We start from the raw sequence: 24,256 nt of genomic DNA, 5'->3' as shown, positions 1-24,256 counted from the left end.
AAACCCTCATTTCTGCCAGAAACCCTAATTGCTGCAAACCCTAATTCTGGAAACCCTAACCCTAAAACCTGCAACCCTAATTTCTGCCAAAAACCCTAACCCTAACCCTAAGGCAGCAGACAAATTCCGAAAATTGTGCTGGCAGCTTTTGGCATTGCTTTTTGGACCAGAAGCTTTTGAGTTTGAAAGTTTTCCATGTAAACTGCTTTTTGGACCAGAAGCTTTTGAGTTTGAAAGCTTTTCATGTAAACTGCTTTTCAGGCCAAGGGCCTTTAAATATGAGGCTAGGGCTCATTCTCTGGCATGCTTCAGTACGAAGGTGCAGAGTCTGGAGTACCGGCTTGTACTGTGTTGATGCAATATAAAGAAATACCGAAAGGGGCGCCAAGGTTTGGGGCCAATACTCTCTGGGGTGGAATTCCGCCACTCCGTGTCGCGTGTCGTCTCTCTCTCTCTCCATTTCAGTTCAGTTGTTATTTGAAGTGCTTAAAGTTGTTCAGTCTGTTCTTTTCTATTGGCACGTGGTGCCCGCATTTGTGACAGTGGTATCAGAGCCTAAAGAATGGAGCCAACTTACAGATGCCGGCCGAGGGGCCTAAACCCTAAGAAGCAGTAGAAGAAGTGTCACAGAGTGAGGACGTGGTAACCCTAATTGTTGAAACCCTAAACCTAAAACCTGCAAACCCTAATTCTGCCAGAACCCCTAACTGTTGAACCCTAATTCTGGAAACCCTAACCCTAAAACTTGCAAACCCTAATTCTAGAAACCCTAAGAAGAACAAGCAACAGAAGAAGAAGTCCTACCAACTTATGGGGATCCCGTCCGATGGGGTCCCAAGTGGCATAAAGGCATTAAAAATAAAGCAGAACACACTCAAAAGACTTTGCACATCAAAATATGATGATGTGGCACTTGTACGGACGTCCCGGAATTCGCGGCGGATTTTTAGGGAAATCCCGAAAATTTAGGAAAGTGATTTTTTGGGGTCAGTTTTTCATATTTGATGCTTTTAGGCTTTGGGCCTTTAAATATGAGCCTTGGGAGTCCTCTCTGGCACTCTTCAGCGCGCAGATTGCAGAGGAGGTGCTCCCCGGCTGTTGTACTTTGCGAATCAGCAGTAATATAAAGAAATACCGAAAGGGGCGCCAAGGTTTGGGGCCAATACTCTCTGGGGTGGAATTTCGCCACTCCGTGTCGCGTGTCGTCTCTCTCTCTCTCTCTCTCTCTCTCTCTCTCAGTTCAGTTGTTATTGAACAGTTGTTATTGAAGTGCTAAAAGTCTGTTCAGTTTGTTCTTTTCTATTGGCACGTGGTGCCCGCATTTGTGACTATGTGAAAGTTGGTGCTGATCTCCTGATCCACTGTGGTGTGGTGTTAAACACTAAAACCAAGGTTTACAGACAATCCACTATCCTTTGCAAAACTGTGTAATGCATCCAACTGTCGCTGCATACCCTTTGGTGAGATGGAGATCAACACAATATCATCAGCATATAACAACAATGGGATCCACGTCCCTGCCAGCTGGGCACCTCTATCACCCTCTGTGTCAATGTAATCAGACACCTCATCAACATACATACCAAATAGAGTAGGAGACAATGGGCAACCCTGTTTCACCCCAATGGTGGAGTGAACGAAATCAGATATCCCCTCCGAGGTGCGTACATGTCCCATCACTGATCTGTATAGAGCCATAACTCTTCAAATCAACACTATGGGAACCCCCATCTCCTGTAGTCTGCGCATCAATCGAGCTCTCGGGACCATGTAAAATGCTTTGCGGAAATCCACAAAGCTACAATAAATCCGTCTCCCATGTGACCAGCCCTCCTCAATGATGGCTCTTAGTGTCAGAGTATGATCAAGAGTGGAGAAACCCCTCCTAAAACTGGTTTGGCCCTTTGCCCGTACACCCTCACCCCCCGAGAGAGAGAGAGAGAGAGAGAGAGAGAGAGAGAGAGAGAGAGAGAGAGAGAGAGAGAGAGAGAGAGAGAGAGAGAGAGAGAGATGAAATGAAATGAAATGTAATATTAACGTCTTCAAAAGGCCAAAATGACCTATGAGACCAAAAGGTTACATGTGGTGAATCTAATACCAGGTCTGGGTACAAAAAGTACAAAGAACTGAAAAGAAAATAGTGGGTAGGGGTGGGGTGAAAGCTGATACAAAGGGAATACAAAAAAGGGGGGGGGGGGTGTGAGCTGATATAATAAAGCTCTTTGACAGTCGAGGCATCATATACATATACATCAGTATCCAAAAGGCTATAGAGATTCAATGTCCTCCAAGGTAGGCACTCTGTCGGGACGGCTCCTATGTCGCGCCAGTATGGTATGGATTCTCTATCGCAATCTGCATCAATGTCGAGAGGGCCCCCTCATCCGTGGGTGACGTGACCGTCCCAACTCTATCGCCCTATCAAGCAGTATGCCTCGGGTGTTGTTATGCTGCTGGGGCTGCTCGGACTGCTCTGACTGTGATGGAAATAAATCTGTAATCTTTCGTTGTTGCTGGATCTCTCTCATTGTGCCCGTCTTCAAGAGGTCCTCTCTGTGTTTGCGAATCTCCAGTAAGTATAATCCGAGGCATCTATGATCCTGGTATCTCATGACTCTAGAAAGTGGCCCAAAACCCTCTCTGAATAGACAGTGAAAGTGGCCTCGTATCTGGTAGTATACTAGGCAGTGACATATGTAATGTAGCTCTGTCTCTGGCTCTATCTGGCACACCTAGTGGGTACTCCTCTAAATTTGCCTGTCTCGATCTCTAGCTGAATTGAGGATGTGCGTATCTGACCGATAGCATATCGTATCCCGTGGGATAGATGAGTGTCCATGTATCCTGGTCTGATCACAAAATCATCTGCCGTGAGTTGGAGAAGATGCTCTCTATAGAAAGTCATCTTCGTACCTAGCTCATGCGTAGGTTGTATCCATGTCCTCTTCGTATCCAACTGAATCAAGTCCTATTTGATGAGCCTGGTAATCTCTGCCCTAGTGAGGGAGATGGAGGGTGCATCTAGAGAGTACTGAATTGGGGGTAGTCGATCCATACCTAGTGGGTACTCCTCTAAATTTGCCTGTCTCGATCTCTAGCTGAATTGAGGATGTGCGTATCTGACCGATAGCATATCGTATCCCGTGGGATAGATGAGTGTCCATGTATCCTGGTCTGATAAAAAAATCATCTGCCGTGAGTTGGAGAAGATGCTCTCTATAGAAAGTCATCTTCGTACCTAGCTCATGCGTAGGTTGTATCCATGTCCTCTTCGTATCCAACTGAATCAAGTCCTATCTGATGAGCCTGGTAATCTCTGCCCTAGTGAGGGAGATGGAGGGTGCATCTAGAGAGTACTGAAATGGGGGTAGTCGATCCATACTAAAGCCATGTAACTGAAACCAAGATGCCATCTCTGCATACCAACATGATGTATCTCCCTGCAATGCCAGTTGTTGCGAAGACTCTAGTGCTAATCGAGCATATCTGTCTCTAGGGAGAGCCCAAGTGCTATGCATAAATGAAACTGATCGAGTGAGTGCTTCCAATACCAATTGAGGAGTAGCGAGCTCCGCCCTAATAATGTCATGTAGTACTGGGGCCTTGGCCCTAATCATCCAGGAAATCATAGACACCAAGGGATTCTCCATAGATCTCCATCCATGAGTACTGCCAGCTCTGCGATGATGATCAACTGAGGGGCCCCATATCTCCACTCCGTACAGCATGGCTGAAGTGACCAAAGTGTCAAAGAGCCAAAGCTTTGTCCAAGGTTCTTGGAACTGAACCTGCGAACATATCCTCTCAAGTCTCCCCAATGCTGCATAGGCTTTGGTCAATCACGTATCTGTTGCACGCCCCAGGGAAAATACTGGACCACTGAAAACCGCCCCAAGATAAGTATATGTATCTGCATACTCCACAGTCTCTCGACCATATGTAAAAGTGGGGGCGGACCTCCTTACCCACTGCGCCGTGGTGTTAAACACCATTACCTTGGTCTTACCAAGGTTCACAGACAATCCACTGTCCCGTGCAAATACATGCAATGCATCCAAATGACGCTGCATCCCCTTTGGAGAATCTGAGATCAACACAATATCATCAGCATATAATAGCAACGGAATCCATGTCCCTGCAAGCTGAGCACCTCTATCGCCCTCTGCCTGTACATAATCTGAAAACTCATCTACATATATCCCAAAGAGAGTCGGAGATAGGGGGCAACCCTGCTTCACCCCAATGGTGGAGTGAACCATGTCGGACATGCCCTGAGTAGTGTGCACCTGTCCTACCACTGTCCTGTATAAAGCTAAGATCCCTCAGATCAGCTCTGTGGGCCCCCCGTGTCTTGCAATCTGCGTATGAGTCTGACTCGTGGCACTGTATCAAAGGCTTTGCGGAAATCCACAAAGCTACAATATATCCTCCTGCCATGGTGTCTACCCTCCTCAATAATGGCTCTGAGTGTCAAAATCTGGTCAAGAGTGGAGAAACCTCTCCTGAACCCTGCCTGTCCTGTTGCCCGTATGCCCTCTCTCCCTGCCCATCCACTCAACTCATGCTCAAGATTTGATGCGTATATCCTAGCCAGAGTGTGACCAACCATGATGGTTCAGTAATTCCCGGGAAACATAGGGTCTCCTGACTTGAATTTAGGCACAATAGTGGACATACTCCAAGTCTCAGGGAAACCCTCGTACATGGGTGTATTAAACATCAGGCTCTGCAAGCATATCTCGGGCATGGATAAAGTGCTCTGCTACTAGACCATCATGATCGTGTGCTCTTCCTGTCTTCATCTTGTCAATGGCTTTCCTTACCCTCTCAGCAGTAAAGAAAGTACATGTTTCTGGGCATGCCTCTGGAGGGTCAGGCAAAGGCGGCTGCCCCGATGCTGTATAGAGAGATGTAGCATATTCCCCCCTAGTCTTTGTGGAAGTGATGGCTGGCGGTGGAGAGTTCTCATTGAAAACCCTCTATGCCTCACTAGAGTCCTGACTCATAAACAGCTGATACAGATCACATTCTAGTTGAGATAGGTAAGCCCTCTTCTTTCGTCGCACTAGGCGGCGAAAGATAATCCGTGATTGTCTATGTGTAGTAGTACCCATGAGCACCTCTCTTTGTAACATGATCCTCGTCTCTCTACACTCCTCATCATACCAACTGTTCTGAGGCATGATCCCAGATCGTCTACGTGTAGGCTAGCTGTGGGGATATGCCTCTGATGCTGCATCATGGAGCGTCTCTGTCAGAATTTGGGTGAGCTCATCTAGTGGTCGTCCTGGCTCTTGAGTGCATAGCTGCCTGTATATCTCATCAGTGTACATGTGATCCGTCTCCCTCGTGAAAGTATACCATGTGTGGAGGCCTCTCCTAATGGAGATGTGTTGAACTGGAATGATAGAGTGAAAGACAAGATAGCATGATCGATTGCTACCCCAGTTGGCCTAGTTCCCACCATGAAATCCTGAAAGGAAGGAACGAGTCTTGGCGGAGCCATAACATAATCCACTGTACTAGCGCCACGACGATGTGGAAAGCATGTAAAACCACCTGCTGCATGGAATCTGCCTGCAGGGAATCTCTGTAGGCCATTCAAAATGGCCAATCCATGTGCAGTCCCCATATTGATCAAGTATCTGCCATACTCAGTGTGCTCCTCATCCTGTGATAATCTAGATAGACCCATTTCTGTAATATTAAGCTCCTGCATCAACTCCTCTGAGGTATCATAGAGTACTGTCTGGTGATGTGCAGTCCTAGCATTGAAATCCCCCAAGATAATAATGTCGCCATCTCTGGAAAACTCCCATATATCATCATCCAAAATAGAGAAGGGGGGCTGTCCTCTAGGTGATGCATATACTGACATACTAGGAGGGAAATAGCAAATAGTGATGTAGAGATATCTGCCTGTCTCTGCCTTCAGTCTCACCCACATGTACCTAGCATGCTCATCCCTCCGAGCTATATTTATCAGAGACTGTAGCTCCTCCTTGAATAAGACTGCCACTCCTCCTGAACCTCGTCCTCTGTGCTCTGATCTAGTCTCCTGTCTGAAAGGTATCTCCCATCTGTATCCGCTCACATTGGGCATGGACTTCCCCGGGGCTTGATGCGTCTTAGAGTAGAAAATGATGTCTCTCCCTGTGAAACTATCCTCAAAGGCCCCTACATCAAGGCACAAAGATCCATTACAATTCCATGTAGCCACTATGAGTGTGGTCCCACAGGTCTCGCACCGTCATGCGGGGCACTTCTCCAGAATAACCACTCGTCCATCCTTGTAGAAGGCCACTTTCCCCTTCTCTCGAGCTGTCATTATCTCGGGCATAACTTCTTTCATATGAGCAAGCTGTGTGAGTGTGAGGTCATCTTCAAGGAATATGCCCGTTTTCTTTAGTGTAGGACGCTTCTTCAAAAAGTCCTTTGCCTCCATGGAGGGGAAGCGCATGATTAGAGCTCTTTCCTTTGAAGTCTCCCCATTTCCTTGTGTCTTCTTCCCTACCCTCCATGCCTTCGTATGAGTAGCCTCACTACCCATCATGCGGAGAAGTTCTTTGACTTCCCCTTCCACATCATCTCGGTCTTTTAGACTGGTTATTCGTATATGCAGAGCTCTAGTCTTCGCTGCTCTTCTTCTAAAGTCATGTTGATAATTGTAGGAGTGGGGATAGATGTGGTTTCTTTCCCTTTCCCTTTCTTAGCGACTTCTATCCATTTCTCGGCCTCATCCGCCTTCTTCTATGTCTTCGTGATTACATCGACCCACGAAGACGTCTTTGCCCCATTCTAGTTCTTCTAGAGTGGTATCTCACTGATGGCTCAGGCCCCTCCAAAAAGGAGCCCTCTTTGCCTTCCACCTAAGCTGCGTCTGCATCTTCACAGACATGTCTGCATCTTCACAGACATGTCTATTTCACCTTGCCTTCTCCTTCCACCATCCTTCCATCTCTGCTTTCCATTCCTTCATCTCCCTTTCCACTTGTGTTATCCGCTTGTTTGTAAGCATGAAGGTTGCCTTCGTACGGGACTTGCAAACTAGTGAGGCGCTCATGACCTCCATCATACCGGCCCCTATTGCGCAGCCCCTCAGTTCTGCTCGTGTTTAGTAACACTGCTGAGTACTGATGGGGTTCTTCTACTCCAACCCGCAATGGCTAAATGCGATGGCTAATGCTGTGAGCTCCACGCGATGGGCTGGCTGATACAATGCTGAAGATGATGTACTGGGCTGACCACGATGAATGTGAATGCTCTAGAATGCTGATGGTGTTGTGGAACTGCGGGTACTGACGGTACGGCTGAATACTGATAATGACGGTGCTGACGGGCTGGAAGTATTGAACGGCTCAATACTGATGCTGTGATGATAGCCTGCTGCTAGCGAAGACCCACAGAGACCCCACGATGGAGTTCTGGCTGAAAACGATGGCGGGCTGCTCTTCTTGGACTGATCGCTGGAGTTCCCTTCCGCTAAGAGAGAGAGAGAGAGAGAGAGAGAGAGAGAGAGAGAGAGAGAGAGAGAGAGAGAGAGAGAGAGAGAGAGAGAGCCCCGCTACCCTGCACGCTGCTGTGCTTACCTGTCCAGCGCCTGCTCTGTCTGCACGCTGCTTTGTCTGTATGCCCAGCCACCGGCCACAGCCTCCAGCGCCTCTGCGCAGCCAGTAGCTCTGCAGCGTCGCTCCGCCCCCTGCGCCAGCCTCAGTCTACAGTGCCAACCTCAGCCACCTCCACACAAGCCTGAGACTGGCTCAGGAGGAGGTTGAGCCATTCCTCCATCCATAGATTTGTACTTAGATTAAACAACGGTACAAAAACCTTGCAGAAAATGAAATGAAATGAAATGTTATATTAACGTCTTCAAAAGGCCAAAATGACCTATGAGACCAATCAGTTACAAAATAGTGAATCTAATACCATGTCTGGGTACAAAAGAACTAGAAAAGAACTAGAAGTGGAACAAAATACTACTACTACTACTACAATCTAAAACTACGTGGGTGTAGCAGCTGATACAATAGGTACCCGGTAAACTGGATGTAACAGTGTGTGAAACAAAGATGGAAGAAATGGTGAGGATCCATCCTCATCTGCACTTTGGATGTCGAGAGAGTATGGCTCAAATCTTCTGTTGTAGTCTCCGTCGATGCTGTGTAGCTCCTCTCCTCAGTCGCGGTCGTCTGTATCTCTGTAGCTCCAATGCTCGGTCGATGAGAGTGCCAGTAGTGGTCGAATGAGTGTGGGACGAGCTCTGCAGTGGTGGCTGCTCCTCTGGCTGTCCCATATCTAGTGAAAAGAAATCTGTAATGTGTCTCTGGGACTGCCTCTCTCTAGCTCTCCCCAGTAAAGTGTCTCTATACCTGTGTAACTCAAGTAGATATAGTCCAAGACATCTCTGATCCTCATAACTCATGACCCTAGATAGAGTACCAAAACCCTCTCTGAATAAGCAGTGGAAACGCCCCCGTATCTCATAGAACACTGTGCAATGACATATGTAGTGCAACTCTGTCTCTGGCTCTCTCTGGCATAATCGGCATATCCTGCTGTCTGCTGGTATCCCTCTGAATCTACCAGTCTCAATCTCGAGCTGATGTGAGGATGTGCGTATCTGACCAATGGCACAACGCAAACCATGAGACATATGTGTGTCCATGTAGCTGGGTCGAATCACAAACCCATCTCCTGTGAGGTGGAGAAGATGCTCTCTATAGAAAGCCATCTTCGTGCTCAACTCCTGAGGCGGCTCTATCCATGTCCTCCTGGTGTCGAGCTGGATCAGGTCCTGACGAATGAGTCTAGTGATCTCCACCCGTGTAAGAGACAGCGAGGGTGCCTGAAGAGAATACTGGAAAGGGGGCAACCTGTCCATGGTGAAGCCATGCGTCTGAAACCATGAAGTCATCTGTGCATACCAACATGAAGTGTCCCCCTGTAGAGCTAACTGTCTGGAAGATTCAAGGGCCAATCTAGCATATCTGTCTCTAGTAGTATCCCATAGGCTGTGCACAAAGGACACTGATCTGGTAAGCGCCTCAATCTCCAAGGGGGGGGCAGCTAGCTCTGCTCGAATGATCGCGTGAGGTACGGAGGCCTTGGCTCTAATCAATCGGGAGATCATAGATACCAAGGGCCTCTCCATACGTCTCCAACCATCCTGGCCTACAGAAGGTCCCCATACCTGTACCCCATACATCATAGCTGAGGCTACTAAAGTATCAAAGAGCCATAACTTTGTCCGAGGTTCCTGGAACTGAACCTGCGAACACATCCTCTCCAAGCCTCCCAAGGCTGCATAAGCTCTGGTTAGTCTAGTCTTTGCTGCTCTCCCCAAAGAAAACCTCGGCCCAGTGAAGACTATCCCAAGGTAAGTGTATGCATCTGTATACTCCACAATCTCTTGACCATACGTGAAGGTCGGTGCCGATCTCCTGATCCACTGCGGTGTGGTGTTAAACACCATGACCTTGGTTTTACCAAGGTTTACAGACAATCCACTATCCTCTGCAAAACTGTGTAATGCATCCAACTGTCGCTGCATACCCTCTGGTGAGTCAGAGATCAAGACAATATCATCAGCATATAACAACAATGGGATCCACGTCCCTGCCAGCTGGGCACCTCTATCACCCTCTCTGTCAATGTAATCAGACACCTCATCAACATACATACCAAATAGAGTAGGAGACAATGGGCAACCCTGTTTCACCCCGATAGTGGAGTGAACTAAGTCAGATATCCCCTCTGGGGTGCGTACATGTCCCATCACTGATCTGTATAAAGCCATAATCCCCCAAATCAACACTGTGGGCACCCCCATCTCCTGCAGTCTGCGCATCAGTCGAGCTCTCGGTACCATGTCAAATGCTTTGCGGAAATCCACAAAGCTACAATAAATCCGTCTCCCATGTGACCTGCCCTCCTCAATGATAACTCTGAGTGTCAGAATATGGTCAAGAGTGGAGAAACCCCTCCTGAAACCTGCCTGTCCCTTTGCCCGTACACCCTCACCCTCTGCCCAGTTACTCAACTGCTGCTCAATAATGGATGCATACAATCGTGCCAGTGTGTGTCCAACCATAATAGTGCGGTAATTTCCAGGCTCTGTAGGATCACCTGCCTTGAATATAGGCACAATAGTAGACAACCTCCAAGTCTCAGGTAATCCCTCACACATGGCACGATTGAACAACACTGCAAGAACCTCCATCAGCATATCCCTAGCATGTATAAAGTGCTCCGCTACTAGACCGTCATGATCGTAAGCCCTCCTGGTCCTCATCCTGTCAATGGCTCTCTTTACCATCTCAGTGGTAAAGAAGGTGCTCGTAGGTGGACATGGCGCGCCGTGGACGACTTTGAGAGAGAGAGAGAGAGAGAGAGAGAGAGAGAGAGAGAGAGAGAGAGAGAGAGAGAGAGAGAGAGAGAGAGAGATATGAAATGAAATGTTATATTAACGTCTTCAAAAGGCCAAAGTGACCTATGAGACCAGAAAGTTACAATGTGGTGGATCTGATACAAAGTCAGAGTAACAAGAGTAACAAAATGACATAATGACAAAATAAAATACTGTAAATTGCTAGGTGTGAACTAAGCAGCTAAACAGCTAGCTGGGATAGCTAGATCACAGGAGATCACAACATCGGTCGCTGGCGGATCTCATCAATCTCCTGCATGGTCAGTAGTTTGACCGGGCCTCGTGCATGTCGAGCCAAAGTGATCCGGAGAGAGAGAGAGAGAGAGAGAGAGAGAGAGAGAGAGAGAGAGAGAGAGAGAGAGAGAGAGAGAGAGAGAGAGAGAGAGAGAGAGAGAGAGAGAGAGAGAGAGAGAGAGAGAGAGAGAGAGAGAAGAAGAAGAAGAAGAAGAAGAAGAAGAAGAAGAGAGTTTTAACGTCGTAGGAAACTATCCCAAGAGACCTTAAAGATCTAGCCGACGAGGAGTTGAACTCAAGACCTGTTATTCAAGAAGGAAATGGCATAACCAATCTACCACACTTGGGTGATAGAAAGGTTATACCATTTTCCTCTTTTTATTAGCGCGAGCGCGCACACACACACCCACACACCGGAGAAGAAGAGAGTTTTAACGTCGTAGGAAACTATCCCAAGGGACCTTAAAGATCTAGCCGACGAGGAGTTGAACTCAAGACCTGTTATTCAAGAGTGAAATGGTAGAGAGAGAGAGAGAGAGAGAGAGAGAGAGAGAGAGAGAGAGAGAGAGAGAGAGAGAGAGAGAGAGAGAGAGAGAGAGAGAGAAATGAAATGAAATGTAATATTAATGTCTTCAAAAGGCCAAAATGACCTATGAGACCAAATTGTTACAAAATTGTGATCTGATACCATGTCTGGGTACAAAAAGACTAGAACAAAAATACTACTACTACTACTACTAGAAGAAGAAGAAGAAGAAGAGAGTCTTAACGTCGTAGGAAACTATCCCAAGAGACCTTAAAGATCTAGCCGACGAGGAGTTGAACTCAAGACCTGTTATTCAAGAAGGAAATGGCATAACCAATCTACCACACTTGGGTGATAGAAAGGTTATACGAGTTTCCTCTTTTTATTAGCGCACAGACACACACACACACACACACACACACACACACACACACACACACACACACACTCACACACCCACCCACCCACACACCCGAGAGGAAGAGAGTTTTAACGTCGTAGGAAACTATCCCAAGGGATCTTAAAGATCTAGCCGACGAGGAGTTGAACTCAAGACCTGTTATTCAAGAGGGAAATGATAGAGAGAGAGAGAGAGAGAGAGAGAGAGAGAGAGAGAGAGAGAGAGAGAGAGAGAGAGAGAGAGAGAGAGAGAGAGAGAGAGAGAGATGAAATGAAATGTAATATTAACGTCTTCAAAAGGCCAAAATGACCTATGAGACCAAATTGTTACAAAATTGTGAATCTGATACCATGTCTGGGTACAAAAAGACTAGAACAAAAATACTACTACTGCTAGAATTCATCCTCATCTGCACTCTAGATGTCGAGAGAGTATGGCTCGAATCCTCTGTTGTAGTCTCCGTCGATGCTGTGTAGCCCCTCTCCTCAGTCGTGGCCGTTTGGATTTCCGTAGCTCCAGTGCTCGGTCGATGAGAGTGCCGGTAGTGGTCGAATGAGTGTGGGTTGAGCTCTGCAGTGATGGAGAGAGAGAGAGAGAGAGAGAGAGAGAGAGAGAGAGAGAGAGAGAGAGAGAGAGAGAGAGAGAGAGAGAGAGAGAGAGAGAGAGAGAGAGAGAGAGAGAGAGAGAGAGATGAAATGAAATGTTATATTAACGTCTTCAAAAGGCTAGAATGACCTATGAGACCAAACTGATACAAAAGTGGTGAATCTGTTACAATGTCTGGGTACCTTAGTACTAAAGTACTAAGTGTGAAAAGTGTGAAAGTGTGAAAATAAATGTGAAAAAACTAAATACAAAGTATTGAATAAACTTCTTAGGAGCATTCTGGGTGTCTGGCTAGAATGCTTCTAATCCTTTGTTGTAGTCTCCTCCGGTGAAGTGTGGTTCTGCATCTCGGTCGTGGTCGTCTTGATTTCCTAAGCTCAATCGCCCTGTCAATGAGGGTGCCTTTGGTATGAATGTGGGTACTCCTTTGTGCTGGCTGCTTGCCTCTTGCTTTTCCTTCCACTCCTGCTTCTTTGGATCCGAAGAAATCTGTGATCTGCCTCTCAGGCTGTAGTGCTCTTTGTCTTCTCATTAGATTATCCCTGTGCCGATGTAGTTCCAGTAGGTACAAGCCTAAGCATCTTTGATCTTGGTATTGCATGACTCTATCTAGAGGTCCAAAGCCTTCTTTAAATAGGGAATGGAAACGCCCACGTATCTCATTGTATACGATGCAATGGCATATGTAGTGTAATTCTGTCTCCGGCTCCATTCCGCATAACTTGCAAATTCTGCTCTCAGGTGGGATTCCCCTAAATCTGCCAAATTCAATTTCCAGCTGGTGTGAGGATGTACGAATCTGACCAATAGCACATCTCAAACCATGAGACAGGTGGGTATCCATGTAGCTCGGGCGAATCACAAATCCATCTTCAGATAGCTGTAGGAAGTTTTCTTTGTAGTCGGCCATCTTCGTGCCCAATTCTTGTGTAGGGTCTACCCATGTCCTCGTAGTATCCAACTGTATAAGATCCTGACAGATGATTTTATTAATCTCCATTCGTGTAATTGCCAGTGATGGAGCCTCAAGAGAGTATTGGAAGGGGGGTAATCTTTCCATACTGAACGTGTGTCTCTGAAACCACGAGGACAGTTGCGCATACCAGCATGATGTATCCCCTTTCATTGCTAGTTGTCGAGAGGATTCGTGGGCCAGTCTAGTATATCGGCAATTATTTGTATCCCACAAACCATGTATAAAGGACACTGATCTGGTAAGAGCTTCAATTTCTATCGGAGGGGCAGCTAGTTCCGCTCGGGTAATCGCGTGTGGTACGGAGGCCTTGGCTCTAATCATTCGGGAAATCATAGATACCAAAGGTCTCTCCATTGACTTCCGATTATCCTGAATCAAAGAGCCAAAGTTTTGTTCGTGGTTCCTGAAATTGCACTTGTGAACACATCCTCTCCAACCCTCCTAAGGCCGCAGAGGCTCTGGACAATTTAGCATCCGCTGCTTTCTTAAGAGTAAACTTCGGTCCTGCAAATACCACACTAAGGTATGTGTATGCATCTGTGTACTCTACTGTATCCTGGCCATATGCAAATGTAGGTGTCGATCTCCTAACCCACTGCGGTGTGGTGTTAAACACCATAACTTTGGTTTTACCCAAGTTTACCAACAGTCCACTGTCCTCCGCGAATTTATGTAATGCATCTAGCTGCCTCTGCATTCCATCTAATGATTCTGCTATCAATACAATATCATCTGCATACAACAACAAAGGGATCCATGACCCTGCAAGTTGAGCACCTCTGTCACCCTCTCTATCAATGTAATCTGATACCTCATCTATGTACATACCAAATAAAGTAGGGGACAGTGGGCATCCCTGATTTACTCCAACGGTGGAATGAACAATGTCGGAATCCCCTTCTAGAGTACGTACATAACCAGTTACTGACCAGTATAAGGCCATGATCCCCCAAATTATCTCTTTGGGGACCCCTAACTCTTGCATCCTGCGCATCAATCTGGCCCTTGGTACTGTATCAAAAGCTTTCCGAAAATCCACAAAGTAACAATACATCCTTCTCCCGCTTGCTCTTCCTTCCTCAATAATGGCTCTGAGCGTAAGAATATGATCTAAAGTGGAATAACCCCTCCTGAATCCAGCATTATGCCCTCATTCTCTGCCCATCTACTCAATTTTTGTTCAAGAATGGATGTGTACAGTCGGGTCAATGTGTGACCTACCATAATGGTACGGTAGTTCCCGGGTACCATAGGATCCCCTGACTTGAAAATAGGTACGATAGTAGATAATTTCCAAGATTCAGGTAATCCTTCACACATGACCCGATTAAACAGACGAGCAAGGACTTCTGAAAGTAGATCCCTGGCATGGATCAGATGTTCTGCTACTAAACCATCATGATCATATGCTCTTCTTGTCTTCATCTTATCAATGGCTTTTTTCACCATTTCCGTAGTAAAGAAAGTACTAGTAGCAGGGCATGGCTCTAGCGGATCTGGTAATGGAGGCTGTCCAGATACCATATATAATGATGTTACATATTGACCCCAAATCTCAGGAGAAGTAATCGTCGGAGGCGGTGAGTGCTCGTGAAATAAACGCCAGGCCTCATGTGAGTCCTGACTCAAGAAGAGCTGATATAAATCCTTCTCCAGTTTGGCTAAAAATGCCCTTTTGTTGCGACGTACTACACGCCGAAGAGCAATCCGAGACTGCTTATATGTGATGATCCCAAGTGTAAGCTCTTTCTGGACCTGGGCTCTCGTCTCTCTGCATTCCTCGTCATACCGGCTGTTTTGAGGCATGTTCCCAGATCCTGTCTTCTGATCAGGGTGAGTATGTGGGTATGCCTCTTGTGCTGCTCCATGTAGTATCTCTGTTAACTGAGAAGTAATCTCCTCTACAGTATATACTAGCTCGGCTGCCCACATCGTATTATAGATCTTTTCCACATAAACTAAATCAGTCTCTGGCATGAAAGTATATCTTGTGTGTGTCTTCTTCCTTTGTCCTTGAGAGGCATTGTATTGGAAGGAGATTGATAAGGTCAAGAGAGCATGATCCACTGCAATCCCAACCGGTCTGGGTCCCACCTTAAAGTCCTCGATACTAGAAATAAAGCTTGGTGAAGTCATGACATAATCCACTGTACTGGCCCCATGCCTGTGCGGGAAGCATGTGAATCCCCCAGATAAAGGGAAATTCTCTAGACCATTAAGTATGGCCAAACCATGTATAGTTGCCATCTCCATGAGATGTCTCCCATATTCAGTGTGTTCTTTATCCTGTGAGTTTCTAGTAAGCCCTTTCTGTGATAAATCCACTTCTCTGAGCATTTCCTTAGAGGTATCATAGAATACTGCTTGAGAGTTGGCCGTTCTGGCATTAAAGTCTCCTAAGAGAACGATGTCTCCATCTCTAGAGAACTCCCATATGTCATTATTCAATATAGAGAAAGGGGACTGCCCTTTAGGTGAGGAGTAGACTGATGTACTTGGAGGGAAGTAGCATATAGCGATATATAGAAATCTACCTGTCTCGGCTCTCATTCTCACCCACATATACCTTGCTTGCTCATCTTTCCTGATAATCTATAGTAGTGGTTTCAGCTCCTCTTTAAATAAGACTGCTACTCCTCCTGAACCCCGGCTACCCCGTAGAGATCTCTTGTCTGGTCGACCCGTTGTTTCCCATAAATAACCCTTCACATGTGGCATAAGCTGTCCCGGTATCTGGTGTGTCTCTGAGTAGAAAACTATGTCTCTGTCCCTAAAGCTGTCTTCAAAGGCACCTACATCTAGCCTATATGATCCATTACAATTCCACGCCGCTATTCGGAGCGTCGCCCAATAGGTCTCGCACCGTCATGATGAGCGCTTTTCCAGAACCACTACTTTCCCTCCTCTATAAAAGGCGATTTTCCCCTTTTCTCTTGCTGCCCTGATCTCTGGCATCAACTCTTGCATGTGTGCCACTTGTGCCAATGTAAGGTCATCTCCCAGGAAAATACCGGTTTTCTTAAGAGTTGGCCTCTTCTTTAGAAATTCTTTCCTTATTTCTATATTCGGGAAGCGGAGAATAAGTGCCCTATCCTTTACGTTTCCCTTCTCATCGATTCCTTTCTTGCCCACTCTCCATGCACTTGTGTGAGTAGGCTCTGTGATGCCCATGCGTTGTAGCAGTTCCTTCACTTCTTCATCTACATTCTCTTTGTCTTTGACTCATGTGACCCGCACATGCAGAGCCCGATTCTTCCTTTTCTGCTCTTCCTCAATGGTCATATTAATAATGGTGGAGGTAGGTGTGGTCTCAGGCATTTGGGCCTTCCCTTTCTTCGCATCCTCAGTCCATTTCTCTGCTTTATCAACCTTTTCTTGTGTCTTAAAAAGACATTCCGCCCATGAAGATGCCGTTTTCGATTTCTGTTCATCTCCTTCCCGTAGAGCTTTCATCTGATCTTTCATGTCCTCGAGCTCCTTCAGCACCGAAGGTTGGTCGTCTCCCTTCTCCTTAGTTGCAGATTTGCAAGCCGCAAGTTCTCCTTTTAGCTCCTCGATTATTGCATCTTTTTCCCCCATGTGCTTTTCCATATTTGTTCTCCATGCTTCAAAACTTGCTACTGCCTCATCGAGTTTCTTTTGCATAACGTATTCTGTTACATTTACTTCGGCCTTGATTAGGTTTCGTAGTTCCGTTTTCAAGATCTGAATTTCCTCATTCTGTATCCCACGGATCTCTCTCCTTAGTTCTCTCATCATGTTTCCATACATGGAGTTCCTGTAGCTCTCAGCGCTCACGTGCAATTCCTTCCTGATGTCATCCATCATATAGTTTAGCTCTGATTCGAGCATCACTTGGACCTTATCCATCATTAGCTCATCATGTATCCTGGAGGTTTTCCCAACTCGTAAGGATCCTGGTGATAGTACAGTATCTCTCTTTCTCCGTTTAAATGTAGTTGTTTTTTTTTTTTTTGGGGTGGTGTATTTATCTACACCCGGCCCTTCCCCTTCGGTAGGCGGATCCATCGAACCCGAGCCACAAATGTGGGATAGGGTACTAGGGTGAGGGACTGAGAATAGGGCAAAACTTAAAAGTTTAACTTAAAACTTAAAAGTCTTTAAACTTTAACGTAGGAGGTATGAGGCTCCTCTACGCGTAGATAAATGCAAAAGAAGGGGGGTGCCGGGGCGCGCGGGCAGGACTTTCTACGTGTAGAGGAGCTTGCAGAACTGCTCCTGCTTGCCTTCTGACCTGCACTAACTTCAGACCTGCGCGGTTTTCAGTACCTGCGTGCCACTGAAACCTTCGCGAGCTGGCTGTCCAAAGCATTCTGCGCACGCTCTTCGCAACAGGCGGCCATCAGCGCTATACAAAGAGTTGAGGGTGACTACGTAGGGGCAAAACCACAGCGCTGAGGGCTTTCTGCTTCAAGAAAATCGCGCAGAGCTCATGCAGGTCAGGATGCTCAGTTCACGCAGGCAGGAGAGGTCGTGCAGGCAGGTCAGGTCGCGTAGGCAGGAGAGGTCAGGTCGCGGAGAGAGAGAGAGAGAGAGAGAGAGAGAGAGAGAGAGAGAGAGAGAGAGAGAGAGAGAGAGAGAGAGAGAGAGAGAGAGAGAGAGAGAGAGAGAGAGAGAGAGAGAGAGAGAGAGAAGGAGAAGAAGAAGAGAGTTTTAACGTCGTAGGAAACTATCCCAAGAGACCTTAAAGATCTAGCCGACAAAGAGTTGAACTCAAGACCTGTTATTCAAGAGGGAAATGGCATAACCAATCTACCACACTTGGGTGATAGAAAGGTTATACCATTTTCCTCTTTTTATTAGCACACACACCCACACACACACCAGAGAGAGAGAGAGAGAGAGAGAGAGAGAGAGAGAGAGAGAGAGAGAGAGAGAGAGAGAGAGAGAAATGAAATGAAATGATATATTAACGTCTACAAGAGGCCAAAATGACCTATGAGACCAACTGATTACAATGATGAGTCTAGTACCAAGTCTGGGTACAAACAAGAAAACTACAAACAAAGAACTGATAGGAGTGCTACCGACTCCTATGGGTGGCTGGTAGGTTGAGCAATGGTATCATGCCATAAAGGTACAAAGTGGGGATAAGTGTCACCATGATACAATATAGCAATAGCATGAAGCCTATCCCGATCGACATTCTGGGTGGTGTGCTAGAATCCTGTGGATCCTCTGCCGCAATCTCCGCCGGTGCTACGTGGCTCCCCTTCTCAGTCGCGGTCGTCTCGATCTCCCTAACTCTATAGCTCGATCAATGAGAGTACCGCTGATGTGTGTATGGGTGGGAACCGAGCTCTCTGGTGGTGGTGTCCCCTCTGACTCTGTGGTACTCAGACTGAAGAAATCTGAGATGCGTCTCTGGGACTGTCTCTGTCTTTGCCCATTCAATAGAGCGTCTCTATGTCTCTGAATCTCAAGTAGGAATAATCCGAGACATCTTTGATCCTGATATCTCATGACTCTGTCTAACGAGTCAAAACCATCTCTGAATAGACAATGAAAGCGTCCCCGTATCTCATAGTAGACTGTGCAGCGACATATGTAGTGAAACTCTGTCTCTGGCTCTGCATGGCATAACTGACATATCCTACTGTCTGCTGGTATGCCTCTGAATCTACCTGTCTCAATCCCAAGCTGGTGTGAAGATGTGCGAATCTGGCCAATAGCACATCGTAACCTATGAGATAGATGTGTGTCCATGTAACTGGGCCGTGTGACAAATCCCTCTGTCGCGAGTTGAAGAAGATGTTCTCTATAGAAAACCCTCTTCGTACCCAACTCCCGTGATGGTTCTATCCATGTCCTCTTGCTATCAAGCTGGATAAGATCCTGCCGAATGAGTCTAGTAGTCTCCATCCGTGTAAGAGCCAAGGATGGTGCATCAAGAGAATACTGGAAAGGGGGCAGCCTGTCCATGCTGAAACCATGCCTCTGAAACCATGAGTTCATCTGTGCATACCAACATGATGTATCTCCCTGTAATGCCAGCTGTCTGGATGACTCGAGAGCAAGCCTGGCATACCTGTCCTTGGTGGTGTCCCATAAGCTGTGTACAAATGATACTGATCTGGTGAGTGCCTCAACCTCCATAGGTGGGGCAGCCAGCTCCGCTCGAATGATGTCATGTGGCCTTGGCTCTAATCAGCCTAGAAATCATAGATATCAGGGGTCTCTCCATATTAGTCCATCCAGCACTGTCAATAGACGGTCCCCAAACCTGAACCGCGTAGTGCATAACTGAAGCGACCAAAGTATCGAAAAGCCAGAGCTTTGTTCGAGGAGAGAGAGAGAGAGAGAGAGAGAGAGAGAGAGAGAGAGAGAGAGAGAGAGAGAGAGAGAGAGAGAGAGAGAGAGAGAGAGAGAGAGAGAGAGAGAGAGAGAGAGAGAGAGAGAGAGAGAGAGGACATGTTGTTCTCAGTGAAGGTAAGTGCATAAATGTCTAGCTTGTGTGCAAATTTCATGAATTAGAGTAGTCTTGTATTCAACATTTTGTTAGGAAGTACTTATTCCTTTAATTTTTTCAGGGTCTTTTGGTTTACGGCCGACATGGGAAGGTGGTGCACAATCAGCTCCTTAGCGAGGATGTCTGCATAAAGGCAAAACCTTTTCCCTGCCTTTGTCGAGCATTTTACACTCATATGCCTTCAGTACAATATTTTGTAAACATTTACAAGAAGGAAAGAAAATAGACACTTCTGCCATCAATCAATATTAACTATGCGCGGAGTAAGATAGCACAAGCAGACCTCTAAAGTGTATTTTACAGCTTGCTCTAAGCTTCGTTACAAGAAATACCAACTGCATGCTGTACCAGCATCAGAATTAAGAACATGCAACCATATACATATTGTAGCCTGTCAAGTCATGAATTTTCCGATGACCTTCACATTATTTAGTTGTAGGATTAACCTGAAGAAAAAAGCAAGAGTGCATCAAATGTCCGTTAGAATATCTTTCCAATTACTTTCTTTAAATTTTTGTTTGGAAATGAGAAGCTGTCCATTCTTGTGTGGCTCTCTTGAAGCAGGATATAAATTTTTCTTTTTTCCAGGCCTTCCAATATTCTTTAGAGGAAAAGCGACCACTCTTAGGATTCAGTGGTGACCGGATTGTTACTTTGTTTGATCATCCTTTGGTAGAAAACCTTCATACTTTCTACATGGAGCCTAAGGTAATGTGTGTATGTTACATCTCCTGTTGGTTTGCCTCTTAATGTCTTGCAAATTCTTCATTGCTTCCACGGACATGTGTAATTGGACCAGTTTCTACGTTCTGCTAACATTTTGGCTGCATTTTTTTACCTTCCTAGCAATTAAGAGGAGTGAAAGTCTTCTTTCGATTTTGTCTTTAAATAGCTGTCAAATGCTGTGTAGTGTTTTTCTATGATGATGCGAACTACTCTAATTGTGTTTGGAGAAGTTTATGTTATTTTTTTGGAGTCCCACATGTACACAAACTATGGTTGTACAAAAGCATACATATCCTCAAGAGGTCTATGAACATGGGCGTTCATCACTACAAAGTGACTCTTCTTCTTCTTGTTCAAGGTAAGGAAGTTAGGTTGCCTACAACTCCGCTCCCTACATTGAGGCTAGTCGAGGGTAGGGTTCTTGCAAAGACCCTCATGTATTTAAGTACAAGAATTGATGAGTTCTGTTTGATTGACAGTGGATGATGTAAATTGGGTTTGCAAAAAGAGTAGAGAGAGCATGCCAAGTAGATTTATATGCCAATTTCGAATGCTTCATATTTTTGGTCATATCAGCCATTTTGTTCTCCAATTCTGACATCTTCACTTGAATCCTTGAGTTGTGCTCCGTGATCTGATCTCTGGGTTCTTCCGCATACTTTAGTTGTTCCTGGAGATCATCATGTTTCTTCTGTAATTCTGACATAGCCTGAGTTCGGCTTGCGGGCTTTTAATTTCTCTGCAGTGGGATCTATTGAACCTTTTTAATGCATATATATGAGTACTTATGGAACCCCTTCGGGTGGATATCATCTTAGAGTCTTCCATGCAAGCTATGGTGGGTTAAGTTTTATCATCGTGAAATATCGGTTGCTTTTTGGAAATTATCTGGCTTATTGAGCTATTTGGTTTGAGAACCTCATCTTAGGGATTGTAGGTATCTATAAGGTGGCTAGTGTATGTGGCTATACATAGGCAAGAGCAGGAAGGGTGCTCGTTGGGGCTTTTGGGTGAGAGAAGGATGGAATAAAATCTCCTTTTGGAGCACAATTCCCCATCCTCTTCTTATTATAGGAGGTGTTATAGAGGCAACCCCCTATCAACTCAAGCCCTTACCTAATCATGTCTCTAAGACGACTTTTCAAGACTTCTATCGATTGAGGAAAGACTTGGGAGGCATGTGACTAGGCATTTGGACACAACGATGACAGGATACGAGGCTTGCTCTTTATCATTGCTTACGAGTATAGGTCTTATAGTTCCTTCAATACATGAAATATGTGAAAGACAGATGTCACTATGCATGGGTGACAGCTGCACTAGTTGTCTGTTTTATGTTGTTTTTGTGCATACAAGTCGGTGTGACTAAAAATTTGAAATAAACTGAAGAGATTGAGTGTTTAATCAGTTTTGGATGGTGAGTGAGCTGTGGTTTTGAATCGTGAAGAAGTATACGTTGTTGCAGAAGGGTGGGGCCTTGATACTAGAGGTGCCTGCGATGCTAGGTGAGGAACCTGTTGCTTGAGTTGTGCTGAGTTTTTTGGGATATCTTGTTTTTTCTGAAATTTTGTGCGTTTTTCAGTGATTTGATTTGAGAAACTCGTCTTTGGGATTGTGGTTATCCAAAAGGTGTCTAGTCGTATGTAGTGTTGGATAGGTTTGAGTGGTTGAGAGAAACATAAAATCATCTTTCTTTTGTGCCCCATTGTGGGGATGGGAGGTGTTATAGAGGCCACCCCCCATATCCATCACAAAATACTTTAATTACGAAAAGTATCAATTTTTTTGTACAACATCTAGCTATGTCCTCTCTCATTGTGAAAATTTTGTATTTCTACTATAGGTAAACACTAGGCATATGTCGTCTTGATACTGGATACTTGTCATTTTAATGCCAGATACTTGACATACTGATACTAGCGAAACTCTAGTTGTATGCTATCTTGATACTCGAGACTTTGACATACGTGGATCTTGAATATTTTACTGGTAGCTAAGCTCTTTTCCTGCTTGAAAGGTTGTTAATTTTGGTCTCACTAAACTCTAGTAATATGTCAATTATCAACTATCACGCAACCATGATCTTTTGCTGGGACCTTCGATGCATTTTAAACCTTCTGCAGTCCAGGTCTTGGTTTATGTTCGATCGCATACTTTTGTTTGCATCTCTTACTTATTCCTTTGTTTCTTGTCTTTCCTAATGTGACAGGCTGAAGTTGCTCCATCTGTGGAGTACATTATCAAAAATTTTCAAATTCAGGCATGCAGTCTAGTTTCTTTTTTCTTCAAGTAGTACGGGCTATATCAGGCTTTGTAAAGATAGCTAGCTTTTTAATCATGCAGGCTTCATGGGGCTTGTTTGAAATGTTGTGTTTCAGAAATTGTTATTTGCGGACACGGCCGAGGAAGTTTCAAAGGTGATAAGGCCTTACTGGTCCAAAAAATTGGGTGATGCTGCTCGAGTTGTGCAAGCACAGGATGACATGCTGGAGATTATTCCTGTTGGCTCTTCCAAAGGAAAAGGAGTTCAAATATTGTTGGATGATTTGGGGGTCGACCCAGATGAGGTAGGGAACAGCATGAATGTTCGTGTAGTCCGCTTTATTACTGATGTTTTCTCAAGATTTCTCTCCAATTTCCTTTGATTTGTGCTGATGTATAGGTGATGGCTATTGGGGATGGGGAAAATGATATCGAAATGCTTGAGCTTGTTGGATGGGGAGTAGCCATGGGAAATGCTGTTTCACCAACCCTTGCTGTGGCTAATGCAAAGGTTGCTAGTAACAACGAGGATGGCGTAGTTGAAGCTTTAGAGCGATTTGTTCTTACATAATAAAATGGCACCTTTCAAGGGGAAGACTGGTTGTGGGGCAGCAAACAATGCTAGCAGCCCGGCCATGTTGATTCCATAAGGTTGCAAAAGATGGTCACTTCCCCTGGGCAGCATGAAACTACCACATTCTTTAATAAGCATTTCAAGGGTATGACTCTTACTGTTTGATAAAGCACCGCATTTTTTTTGAGCATCCACATGTGAAGTTGTTGACGGTCCAGTTTCCATGTGTATAGCCATGTTAGTGGATGGACTTGGTGGAAGTCCATCATGTTCTAGCTTCACGTAGCACGTACGTGTCGATTTAGTCTTGGCTGATCCCAGGGTCTACCAAAGCAATAGCCATGAATGCAATAGCAAGATAAGTGATGCTTTTACTGTTGGGTGCCTCTTGGTGTCAAGCTGTAAAAATCTTCATTTGATTTGCAAATTGTGTATGAGTACATCTCTTTTCAATCCTGGCCAAAAGTTATTTTTGACAGAATCTAACATCTTTGCATAGCCACATCTACTGATCGTTGTCATTGAACTGGCTTCTATCACCTTGTGCTGTGTCTTTTTAATGTCTTGCTGTCATTGTGCTCCCAATGAAGTTTCCATGTGCAAGTCAAGATTTGTTTGGAAAACATTGTATGGACAACGGAATACATTCTAAATGGATGAAGCACCATGCGTAAGAATATCCGTTTTAATGAATCACTTAAGCTCTCAAGTGTGGATAAAAATTTCAACAAATTTGGTTTTAGAACACTGACCTAAGTTCAACTCCTTGGAAAATTGTCACTCGTGGTCTGTGATGATCGCCAAGCCTCTTTAGAAGCCTATCTGTTGTCACTGGGTACCCTCAAATCTGTCATTTAATGTTTTGTCACCCAAACTCGAGGTTTGTGTTGATCTTGAGACACCTATTAGAAGAAGCATCTTTGGTAGTTCCTCCTGTAAGTTAAGCATGCTCTCTAGAGTATCAGGTCTTGGGTTCAAGACTCCGTGGATAGAGGCTACCATCTTGGAAGCGTAGGCTGTAACTCACTCATGGTGA

The 24,256-nt window shown here is 45.4% G+C and overlaps 1 protein-coding gene across 2 annotated transcripts in view; it reads left to right on the top strand.

Annotated features, from left to right (window-relative positions):
* Positions 1-23,706, top strand: part of LOC147439399 (endoribonuclease YBEY, chloroplastic-like) — a 97,898-nt gene extending 74,192 nt beyond the window's left edge. For both annotated transcript variants that reach the window (XM_086485250.1, XM_086485249.1), the window contains exons 8-12: positions 19,720-19,791; positions 20,247-20,366; positions 22,594-22,644; positions 22,763-22,951; positions 23,047-23,706. In XM_086485250.1, the coding sequence (XP_086341376.1) occupies positions 19,720-19,791; positions 20,247-20,366; positions 22,594-22,644; positions 22,763-22,951; positions 23,047-23,217 (603 nt within the window). In that variant the 3' untranslated portion in view covers positions 23,218-23,706. The remainder of the gene's footprint in view (positions 1-19,719; positions 19,792-20,246; positions 20,367-22,593; positions 22,645-22,762; positions 22,952-23,046) is intronic.
* The last annotated feature ends 550 nt before the right edge of the window (positions 23,707-24,256 follow it).

Source organism: Adiantum capillus-veneris, chromosome 16, assembly GCF_014529385.1.
Source record: "Adiantum capillus-veneris isolate H3 chromosome 16, ASM1452938v2, whole genome shotgun sequence".
Taxonomy (NCBI): domain Eukaryota; kingdom Viridiplantae; phylum Streptophyta; class Polypodiopsida; order Polypodiales; family Pteridaceae; genus Adiantum; species Adiantum capillus-veneris.
The sequence above is the reverse complement of the archived record's forward strand: the minus strand, read 5'-3'. Positions and strand labels throughout refer to the sequence as shown.